The sequence below is a fragment of the Ambystoma mexicanum genome, chromosome 7p (genome assembly GCF_040938575.1).
Source record: "Ambystoma mexicanum isolate Mex_15411 chromosome 7p, UKY_AmexF1_1, whole genome shotgun sequence".
NCBI lineage: Eukaryota > Metazoa > Chordata > Amphibia > Caudata > Ambystomatidae > Ambystoma > Ambystoma mexicanum.
Window position 1 is genome coordinate 612,498,054 of NC_090939.1, and position 12,272 is coordinate 612,510,325.

Genomic DNA, 12,272 nt, shown 5'->3' on the forward strand with positions numbered 1-12,272 from the left:
TCCCTCAGAGCTCGTTTCAGATAATGGAGTAAAATTCTGTTCGGACAGGATGATGGAGTTTCTTAATAGGTTTGGTATCAAACACTACAGGACAGCACTTTACCAGCCTAGAGTGAATGGTCTTGTTGAGAGAGCCAACAGATTCCTAAAGGGAGGATTACAGTTAGCCATGGCTTAAGGTTTAAGGTGGCAGATAGTTCTCAGGGAGATGGTCTGGAACTATTGCGTGACCCCACATACTGTTACCGGCATTTCACCTTTCATGTCTCTCAAAGGTAGACAACCCGGGACAAAGTTATGTCCGGGCTGGTTGGATTTACATGTTAACAGGGAAAAGATCATGGATCTCATTAGAGAGGCTCAAGATAAGTACAAAGAGAGATGTGATACAAAAAGGAGTGTCAAGGTGGTGCTATGGTCTGTGGGGTACTGAGTTTATGTTAAGAATCCCAGGGTTTCTCCCAAATGTATTGTGAGTAAATTCATTGGACCTAAGAAAATTGCTGTGATCAGGGGAAATGTCGTCATCATGGAGGGTGGAGAATGTTGGTCAATGGCCAAACTGGTTAAGTGCAATAAGTTTGACAATGATGTCGGTGATGGAGCGAGAGAAGAGCAGGATCTATTTGAGCATGGAGAGAATGAACATATGTTTGAACCGAATGTGAGTACAGCCTTCAGTCACAACAGCAGCTTGAGTGCAAACAGGGTCAGGAACAAACCCGTCAGGTTGAATGATTATTACCTGGGTTAAACCTGCCACAAATTAAAGGGAAGAGATGTGTTCTGGTTATCTTTTATATTTCATTAATTGGTCTTACATGCATTAGACTAGGATTTAGCAGATTAGAGATATTGTGATGTCATGCAATTCTATTTAGAGTGTTTTCATTTTAATGTACATTCCAGTGTGGTCAGTTGGAGCCTGCCTCTCACAGGGGTGCCTGCTGTCTGTGTATCTCTTACTGATTAAAGGACTCATAAACATATCCATGCCTGGACATCAGTCTTAACACTTTCTTAGTTTTGTTAATGAAAATCTAAATGTCACTAACAGTGACTGTTATGTAATCATTTTGTGCAATGCCTGAACATGTGACAATGTGCCATCTGTAATCATATTGAAAGCAGCTGATTTTCACAAAGGAGTCCTGTAATATGTATACATATTTTTTAGGCTTTGTGTACCTTTTCTGATCATTTTCACGTATTTCTTTAGGCTTTCATGCTTCTCTGTGACCTGTTGATAATTGTAAGTCCCCAGTGTTCGGGTGAGGGCAAAGTTCATGAAACGTTGACATATGCCACAGATACAATCCTCCAATCCGAGTTACTTGCCTTTGTTCAGGAACATGTCTTTGTGCAACAGGAAGAAGAAAGCAAAGGTAAGATGTTTACTTTATAGAGGGTCATTACTTAAGTTACCCACTACCCCTAGAGGACAGCTATCATAAACTACACTGTCCTTCACACACTATCAAATCTATGGAGTATTATGCTATTATTCTAACACAAGCCACCCCTCGTACTTATTTGCGAATTTCTCTGACATACTGTACTTTTATAGTAGAAATATCTACCACAGGAGGGCATATTGTGCCCCAAACAGGGAACCCACTTAGTTGGAATTTTCACTCATTGTGCAAACAATTTCTTCCTTGTGAATTATTGAACTGCAGAGTTCAAATGACCATAGGGCTGACTTAAAAGAAATCCTACTTCACATAATTTGGACCAAATAACGGGCAGCTTAGCTAGCACAGTTTTTAATGACTTGGCTCACACTGCGTGTGTCTGCCCCTTCCTTTAGTGCACACCAAATAAAAACATTACTACTAAAGAAAATGGAGACGTTACAGTTGCCCATTATTGTGCCCTGAGTGCATTACATTTTGGGTGGGAAAAGAAAACATTTACGGACAAAGGAACTGAAGAACAGGGAGCAAGTGATTGCCACCTTTTGTGTCAAGCAGGGAAGACAAGATTAGAATCCAGATTGTTTGGTTACAAAGTCAGCAACGTGATCATGCACTACATGTCCTACCTTTCCTATTATAGCCAATTGTTTTAATTTATTACCACACAACTGGTGTTTTTTTTAAATTTGTTTATTGATCACTTGATGAAGTAAATACAAAAGCAACATAACACGTATGAATGGGCGGGTTGTAACTTTGTAAACGCATAGCAATACATAAAGCATAGATTGAGGGAAGGTTTTAAGATTTCTCGTCAGTGTCACTAGGTAATACAGTATTCGCCATATATCCAATGATTCAAACCATATGTCCTTAGGCCGATTACTATTCCGCAACAAAGCGATATACAAATTCCTCATTGTCATTAGCCCATATCATATCATATCATTCAGCCACATGTCTTCATACTGGTGTTTTAGTTTATTGTAATCCTTTCCATGCTTCCAACATTTGTCAGATAAGAGAATTGAAGCAGACGGGGAAATAGGTTTGGCGAAGATCACACAGTTTTTGCCAAAAATTGGGAACTGGAATTAAGAATAAGTGGCATTATTTCATCAATATCACAGTGGCTATGGAAGTTACATTACATACACCTTGACCATTTATTGACATCATAGGAATTGAATCAAATATTCAAGCACTAGTTATTGGAACCCTCCATCTGCAACCTATGGCACAAATGTTAACCTTCTGATACTACAAAAGTTAAATGATTACTAGTATTAACATATCAATAGTCAAATTTGGTAAAAACGCAGTGCTTCCAGAACGGGGTTAAACACAGGGATTGTAAAACAGCAACATAAGGAAAGTGATTATTATCAAGCCAAAAATATGCTTATGACAAAGGTCTGGGGATGCCAAAACGCGTAACTTGGATTTAAGACACTAGCGCCCCCCAGAATGATGGTCACTCCATTTGAACTATCAGATATACAGGGAAAAGGGCCCTAAATCCTTTGTGAACTGGATTAGTGGGACTTAAGGTTCACTCTTGGGGAGGGGAACTGATAAAGGGGAACGCTAAGAACGACATGACCTATGTTTTGTGCCAAGGAGAGCTCAAAATATTGCCCATATGGTGGGGAGGGCATGATGGGGGCGCCATCGTGTCTGGGGTGAGAAAAGGACTGCTTTGTACGCCAGAAACAGGCTGACATCGAAGTTGCCCACTGAGTTCCCACTGATAGCTAGTTGCATGTCATGTGATTAGGATTGAAGGTAGGGTGGTGCCAGTTGATTTTAAGCAATTCTTTGTAGCATTCCATGATGGACGAGGGTGTCACCCATGTGTGGAGAAGATGAGCGAGAAGACAGCGGAACCAATCGTAGAATAGGCTATATGTAATCATTAACATGTATATAGGCAGCAGCCAATGAGGGTGGGGGATTAGCACTGTATATCAAGTGCGTCTTGAGTGACGATGTATCTGTTTGTAGCTTGAATTTTGAAAGAAAGACGTCAGAGAGCTCTTTGCCAGTGGATTTGTAATACCCTGTCGCCATATTTTGTGCATACAAAATAACACTCTTGATTTGATTTGACATTTATTATGTGCAAATCCTTACGGAACCAAGCAAGAATCCTGCATCTAGGTGCAGATGTTCATGATATTTGCTCAGTTTAAGCAAAGTCACCGAGTTCCTCAATCAGACGAACAGAAAGGTTTTCAGCTTTGAGCGGAAAGCACCAATTGAAGGGGCATTCCTCAACTTATCTGGGAGAGAGTTCCAGAGGCGAGGGCCTTTAATAGAGAAATGACAATCATCCCTGGGTGGCGTAGTAAGAGGGGGGGCGACCAACACATTTTCGCTGAATGAACGCAACACTCAGGAGGGCTGATAAAGCTGAATTTTAGATATCAGGTATCTGGGTGCCGTCCCTTGCATGCATTTGTAAATCAAACACAGTGTTCTAAACTCAATCCTTTTTCTGACAGGCAGCCAGTGCAGCTTTCTCCGATGTATGGAGATAGGAGAACATTTTGAAAGATTATATATCAATCTTAACTGCAGCGTTCTGGGCTACCTGCAGACGGTGTAATTGACTTTCTGGGGCACCCAAAACAAGGGCATCCAAAAGAAGGGTGCCACAGTAGTCAAGCCTAAAATTAACCATGGTCCCACAACCACCGCCCGATAAATTTCTGGGATGAACCGTAGGATAGGTTTCAATATAGAAGACGACTTTTATTTTCTCTGACACCTGTTCATTATAATCCAAGGATGCCTGCCAAAGGCAACCAAGGTTTTTTACTTTGTTGGAAAAATAAGTATTTGCGTCAAAGATGACAGGACAGGAATAGATGGCATGATACTCCTTTATGAAGATTTTTTTTGGCCAAACACTATTATATTTGGATTGTTAGGATTAAGCTGGAGTTTGCTGTCTGTCATCGAATTATTATTATTCTTTTTACAAACTTTATTTGTATTTCTCAAGAGCACCAACAATACACATACACATTAAGGCGGTATACATCTGTTACATCCTCTGCTACCCTCTGATGCCCTCCTCATCTTGCACCGGCTCATGAGTAACACTTATAACATTATAACATTTCAACTCCCCTTCCCCCACCGTCCACCCTCCATTCTGCCAGTTTGGTCTAGCTGCTGTCGGTTGAGCAGGAGCACCCCACCTTGACACTTTGAGTTTGTTACTGGTGAGTCCGCCCTTTTGGGGGCTGATTATTCAGCCTGGTCCTGATGGATGAGTTTTGGGAGTATGCTCGCCAGTCTTCGGGCTAGGATCGTGAAGTACATTTTTGCGTCCCCATTCAATAAGAAGATAGTGCAGTAACTTGCACAATCCATCAGGCCTCTATCAGGATTTAAGAGGAGAACTGTGGTGGCTGTGCCCATATCACCAGAGGTCTTCCCTGTTTTTGAATATTGTAGTTAAGGGGCTCACCAGGAAGGCTCTAAACGTCTTGTAGTATGTGGTATACAATCCATCAGGACCAGGAGATTTGTGCCCCTTCATGGCCGTTATAACCTCTCCCACCTCCTCTTCCAAAATCGCTGCTTCCAGCATCTGCCTGTCTGCGTCTGTGATTCGTGGACGTGCCACTCGACCCAGGAATTCCACTTGTGCCCCCCTCTCTAGATTATCCTCCTTCAGATTATTTGTGTAAAATGAGTGCATCATTTCGGTGATCTCTTTCTCCTCTCTCATCAGTCCCTCCACCCCCCCCCCATCCCCCCCAGGGTGTTTAAGCTGTTTAATGTGATTGCAGGCTTTCTGCTTCCTTAGTTTAGCCACCAGGAATCGGTTTGCTTTGTCCCCTTTAATGTAGTAAGTTTGTTTAGTACGTAGTAGAAGTTGTGCAGACTCATCTGCGAGAAGTGTCTCTAGCTCAGCCCTGGATTTCTTCAATGCCCGCCAGGCCCTTTACATCCCTTGGTCTTTATAGTGTGCCTCGGCAATAGCCAGTTCAGTTTCCAAATCCCGCCTCATTCAGGAAGTTTGCTGTATGGGTGTTAGGCAGAAACCTGTGCAGTTCCCTCTGGGACCACTGCAAAAGATTTAGGACTACAGGTGTTTGGCAGTAAACCCACTTGGTAGCAGTCTGTACCACACAGATTCAATTGGTAGCTGTGGCTGAGCAGTCAGACTTCCCTCAAGAAGAGTTAGGCAGTATACAGAGTATTCACAATAGGTCAGAAGAGCACAGTAGAACAAGTAAACACTGACCAGAGCTTGGTTTAAAAGAGATAAAATTATTTATTTAAAACCACATCTAGAAAAACACACAGGCGCGAATAGTAAGCAATTCAAAAACACAGTCACTAAAAGATATACACTCCCTTAAAAGAATATTAGACAAGTCTTAAGTAAAGCCCCACTTATTTTCAGACAGCGGTGAGCGCTTAACGTAGATGGCACTCTAATAATTTGTTTTAAAAAGGGAGAGAAAAGCAGAGAATCAAATGAAACAGATCCCAACACTTTTTCACGAACACAACAAGAGAGGAAGGCAAAGTAACACCGTGAATTCAGATTCAGTAGGCCGGACCCGCTTTAAGAGGATCAAAACGAAATGTGTCCAAGGTCACACGGTTGCAGTGCACAAAAGTCTTGTAACGGTTCAAAAAGGAGTTGGACCAAAGAAAGGGACCAGTTAGAGGGTCAAGGCGGCCAGCCCAGTCCAGAAGGTTAAGGGGTTATTATTACCTTGTAGCAATCTTTAGAAAGGGAGGCCTGGCGGACACGGTACCTTAAAGTGGTGAGAATACTCCAGCGGGGGCAGTTGTTCCTGGCAGCGGATGCAAGTCGGTGCTTCGTCCGGCGGAAGAGAGGATCTCGTCGGGGAGGAAGACATGAGTCCGTTGCACTGCCAGGGAAGAAACCAGCCGCGGAGTTTCTCAGGTTCAAGGAGCGGTCCGTTGGTTCGCGGTCCAGTGGTAAGTGGCTATCCGGCTGCCGTGGTGCTTGGCACTGGCAATTCGACCACAGACCGGTCTGGGTTGCGAAGAGAAGAAGGTAAACTGGTTGTGCCCACCAGTCAGGGGAAGAAGCCTCTCCAGCCGAGAGATCTTCTCTGTCGTTGGGAAGTGGTGAGTCGGTTCCGCAGGGCTCCACCGGTGGTGTCGTCGTGGTAGGTCGGCTCAGCTTCTCCCTTGTCGGATTCTCAGGTCCTGTGGCGACTTCTGATGTTCCAGTCCCCAAAGCCCTGCTTTTATGCAGCATACCCCCATTCACTCAGCCTAGCTGTCAATCAAACATGCTAAGTGGTGAGCTGGCCGACTCACCACTTGGGCCATTCACACAAGAATGCGACTTGAGTTACCATGGTAACTCAGTCCAGGGTGTCTAAACCCACTCCCACACCCCCTGTGGTACCCAGACAGAGTGGCACCACTTTTGGAGGCTTCTGTGGAGAAACCCGCCAAAATGTGGAACAAAGGGCTCGACTTGGGTTGGAGTCACAGAAGAGAACACAAACGCCATTTTAGAATCGAGTTCTGGCAAAAAATACCAACTGGCGAATTAATATTAATTAAATAAACCGGCAGTACGTTTGAGGCTATGAGAATTAAATAATTAAAGTTGGTAGCCTCGAACAATGGGAAAATCCCATAGGGAGATATTCGCAGTCGAATATAAAAAGTAGTATCCATTGCCACCAGCCAAAACTCGATCAGGGGGGACGGAGACCTGCCCCCTCGACTAACAGACCTCGGGGCAATCGAATTGCCCCTTCCAGTACGTCCACAATATGATGGTTTGTACTGGTTTCTGTTAATAATTTGGGACTAGTAAAACCAATGGTGACTTTACATGCCCTGAGAGACAGTAGTCAGTCACAGGGTATGAAGTCTTTGGTGGGGGGTCACTATGACACCCCTGTGTTACTGCACGGAGGGTGCAGTGTAACACACATAGTAAAAACACATGAGACCCTATGGAGTAAAGGACCCCATAGCCCATAAAACACATTAACAGTCAAAGGAACACCATAAATCATGTCCAAGAGTGGGAGAAAAAGAGTCTCACTCTTGGCAGGAGAAAAAAAACAAACTCTAGAAATCCAGCAAAGCTGCTGGGGGACTCACTAGGTTAGGAAATTCAGCCTAAAGAGAGAATTCTCCCTAACACTGGGTAATGAACTCCCCATGTACCACTGCTTTGCTAGCGTCCCAGATTGTTCCCCAGTCCACCCCCTGCGTAATGTTTTCTTTAAAATAATTTTTGAGGACCTCCTCCATCCCCGTCCTAAGGGTTTGATCCTTAAGAAGCATCTCATTCAGGCGCCATGGCCTTCGGACTCGTGAGAGCCGGACTCTCGGTTCCACTTTCAGAAGAACCGGTGCATGGTCAGACAGACACCGTACCCCTATGTCCAACCCGGTGACCTGTGGGACCATGGTGTCCAGGAATAGTACCATGTAGATCCGCGAGAATCCCCTATGCACTGCTGAGTAGTGAGTGTTCGTTTTGTCCAGAGGGCGGAAAAAACGCTGTGTTTCAATTAAGTGCAATTCCCTAAAGAGTCTGGCTAGGGCTTGCCTGTGGATGTTGTCTGCGGCAGTAGCATAGAGGGTTTTATCCATGGCCGCATCCATTACACAGTTGAAATCACCCCCTATAAGGATCTGCTCCACCCCCCATTCTGCGATCTTGGGCAGCAGCCCCAGTAAGAACCAATCTTCTTTCTCATTGGGAGCATAGATCGTAACCAGCGTGACCAGTTGTCCCATCAATTCCCCTCCCAGCACCATATATCTGCCCTCCGAATCCCTTTTAATGAATTGCCTCTTGAAGCTTACTCCCCTGGTAAACAATATGTTTGTTCGTTTGTTTGTTTATTAATTTATAGTGCGCACCAGACCCTAGGGTATCAGGGCCCAAGAAATAAGAATACGTTCAGCTTGGTTACATAGGTACAAGGTGTACATCGAGGATCATATAAGACACGCAATTTACATACAGGTCTAATTACAGAGTAATAGGAGTCAATATACAGAGAAGTATACAGTGAGAAAGAGCATGAACAATCATGTACAAAGTATAGCAAGAATATTTAAACTAGCATCTAATAGTGAAGGTAGTTGAGGCATGTTGATTTACTGTCATTATCTTTCATCCAATCAGTCATGTTCTGTTTGAATTTGGCAAAGGTTTGGTGTATTCTTAGGAAAGGAGGCAAGAAGTTCAACAGTGGAGCTGCCTTAACTGGGAAGCTAGATCCCCCAATGGTAGAGAGTTTAAAGCGTGGTACAAGGATATAGATGGAATTTACTGATCTGGTCAGTCTGTGGGAAGTTTTTCTGATAATCCTATCAGTTAAGTAAGGCGGTGCTTTATTTTTTAGACATTTGTGTATGAGGGTGGCAATTTTGAGTCTAATTTTGTCAAAAGTAGATAGCCATTTGTATTTTCTCCTGGTGGCGGAGATGTGTTCCTTTCTTTTTATATTAAGTGCTGCTCTCAGAGCGTTGTTCTGGAGTACCTGTATTTTTTTTATGATATGTTTGCTCACACCAATGTATAGGGCATTACCATAGTCCAGTTTGGACAGTATGAGAGCTCTAGATAGAATTAGACAACTGTTTGTGGATAGAAATTGTTTGCCTGCTCTGATTAGTTTGCACGTGTATGCAGAAAAGGATGCTAGAGAATTAACTTGTTTTGTAAAGTTAAAGGTGACATCTAGGTAGAAGCCTAAGGTCTTCACCTCCTTGGCTACTTGGATGTCATTGCCATCAATGGTGAAATATGCATAGTCCGAACTTAATTTGGATAAATGGGCCGTGGTGCCTAGGATGATAATCTCTGTTTTATCATCGTTCAGGCATAGTCCATGGATGGCCATCCATGCCTGAACGATGCCATATATTCTATTCACCAAAGACAGATCTGTGACATAATCTCAGGTAAGATGTAGGAGGATTTGGGTATCGTCTGCATAATTTGTGTCTGCGATGCCCAAATAGTCCATTTCGTCAAAGAGGGGCTTGGTGAATACATTGTAGAGAGTCAGCGAGATGCAAGATCCCTGGGGAATATGCCAACTCCTTTCCTTTTTGATCAGCTGGAGGCGAAATATTGTGTGGGGAAGGCTCCGTGGCACAACCTATGTTCATCTCCGGGGAGCAGGTGCGTTTCTTGCAACCACACCACTGAGGCCTGAAGATCGAGAAGCCTCTTCATTATCGATTCCCTTTTTATTGGGAATTCAGCCCCTGGACATTTAATGTTACAAACGTCAAATCGGCCCTCATCAAGTTTCGGATATGTCCTTTTAACTCCGTTACAAAACCCACCAGTCCCCAGATTAAGTCTATTGTGGTGCCCCAGTTCTCAACTGAAAAGCCCTGTGTCTTAATCCCCCCCCAACTTCCCAACGTATCACAACCCCACAACTTTCAACACTAACAATTACCACCATGGTAGAACCAAGGTATATCACTGGGTGTGTAAACAACACCCCGGGAGTTTGGGGTCCGATGCCTCTCATCCCCACTCCTACTCCCCACCCCATTGCCATCTCTAAGGATCGTGCCCATCCATCCTCTTTCTAGGCAACCTCAACCATTTGTCCCACAGAGCCCCCCTTTCCACCTCAGTAATCTCGACAAGCCGATCCCAAGTACCGGCTCCCTTCTTCATGACGCTGCTAAGTTGCTAGGGTTTGCTGCTTTAGTCTCCTTATTGCGATCTCTCGGACAGGGCTGCACAGGCTTCCATTGCTCCCTCTCAGGACCATCAGATTCGCCTTTGCTGCAAGATGGGACGCAGGCCTTGTCACTACTTTCGTCCGCACCATCCTCCCTCATGAGGTCATCTATATCTTCCTCCTTGAAGATTGTATAGCGTTGTCCCTTCCACTCGAACCGAAGCCCATTTGGAACCGCCCATCGGTACCGCACCTTCCTTGTTCTCAGCCAATCCGTAACTACCTTCAGGCGTTTCCACTTCATGAGTGTGGCCTGGGCCAGGTCTTGGTATAACTGGATTGGTGCGGCGCGAAAGCATATCAGCTCTTTTATGGCCTGCCCGCATGATATCCTACTTCTGCTGAAACCGATGTATCTGGGTCAGCACATCTGGGGTCAGATTCCTGTTGAGCTGGTACGTTGTGTAAACTCTGTGCGTTCGATCCAAGACAATGTCCTCAGGGCCCAGCATTTGCTTGAACAGGTCTACAACATATTGTTTCAGGTCGGTGTCCGTCACGGACTGCGGGATTCCCCGGGTTCGAATATTATTTCACCTGGACCTATTTTCTGCATCCTCCTGTTTGTTCTGGACGCGGTCCATTTGTTGTTCTAATTCCAATATCCTCCTGGCCATATCGTCCTGTTCCTGTCTTTGTTCAGCTACTGTTGTTTCCACATCATCGACTCTCCTCTCCACAGCCCTTGTTAAGGTACGCTATGGACTTGGCCAGATCAGAGGCACTGTCTTTGATATCTTTTTTAATCTCCTGTAACATTTCCAGCAAGTCTGATTTCCGTATGGGTGGATTTTCTGGCTCTCATGATTCCTCCGGAGGTGGAGAGTGAATCTGCACAGTTGCCTGTTGCTGGTTACGTTTGAGAGTTTCTGCCGTTTGCATCAGAGCCTTGATATCGCCAGAGGCTGCGCCTTTCTGCTTCAGCACCTGTTTGGCCAGCCTCGATTGTGTCAGTGGGCCCAGGGGCCTGCACCAGCGTTTTGCTGGCTTGGTCGTGCCTACAAATAAGCCCAGAGGCTCCGAAAGCTGCCCCTTCACAGTTGTTGTTTCACATTGTTGTCACTCTCAACGTGTGGCACCCTCCGTTGTCAGCTCACTGTGCGGTTCTTCCTTTAGTATGCCGTTTTTGCCCCAAATCCCTCTGACTCAGGGGCACCAGTCCCTTTTTTATGCTTAATACTCTGCCTTGCAGCTCCTCAAGCTGTCACTGCTCTCCGGGATGGTTTTAACTATGCCAGCTCATATGGGACCCTTTGTGTGCATTGCTTGACTTCTGCTGGACTTCCACCCAGCCCAGCGTTTCTGGAGCTCAGAATATATGCCAGGGGGTATGATACCATGTTTCCTATTGTTTCAGTCATTTTATGGCCATGTGTATGATGAGCCTTGCCCTCCACTTGATGCTATGTAGAGCTATAGCTCTGACCAGCATGTTGCTGCATCCTGCAGTCTCCCCTGTGCTGGCCTGCATCCAGTCGGAGCCGCACCTCCACCCTCCAGCGCGAGGCCACACCGTTCCTCTCTGGGGGCGTGAGGTAAGGAGCCTGCCGCAAGTGTTGGCTGCTCACTATCGCCCCACAAATTGCACCCGGTTCATGACAGCCGCTTTCACCCTGCGCCAGCCTTCCCTCCTGCTTCTCCTTACATCTGCCTGGAGGTATGCAGGGTTCCCAACGGCTCGCCTCAGAGCCAGGATCCTCCCGTCGAGCTGCCTGCTTGCGCGTGGGGGAAGGGCCTCTCCATGCAGTCCTCTCTGCTATGCCACTTATTTCGGACAGTGGCGGGCATTTGGCATTCCACTGACCGTCAATGGCTCACGGCACCACCACCGGAACTGTCTGCTTTCCCCCCGTCGCTGCTGGGGGACCTGGTGGTTTCCTGCCCTCTTCTTCGCCGGACGCCAGCTCTGACTCCCTCTCATGACCCAGCCGCCATCTTGGCGGGGGTCTGCTGTCGGCCAGGGATTCGGCCTGTAACCCGCTCGGGAGAGCTCTGCATTGCTTCAAACTTGCGCCATCGATTCCTGGGGCGTTCCAGCGCTCGTCGCTTTTTGATTCAGGCTGTTTGGTGGGGTTATAAGGGGGATTTGGGCCCTAAAGCGCACGTC

The 12,272-nt window shown here is 45.7% G+C and overlaps 1 protein-coding gene across 5 annotated transcripts in view; it reads left to right on the plus strand.

The window, feature by feature from the left end:
* The window catches only part of LOC138526199 (cohesin subunit SA-2-like), a 2,217,157-nt gene that overhangs the window by 1,584,459 nt on the left and 620,426 nt on the right, over positions 1–12,272 (plus strand). For all 5 annotated transcript variants that reach the window (XR_011283519.1, XR_011283520.1, XR_011283521.1 and 2 more), the window contains one exon: positions 1,220–1,385. Coding sequence is in view for 2 of the 5 variants with exons in the window: in XM_069636632.1 (XP_069492733.1) it covers positions 1,220–1,385 (166 nt within the window). In the remaining 3 variants the exon portion in view is untranslated. The remainder of the gene's footprint in view (positions 1–1,219; positions 1,386–12,272) is intronic.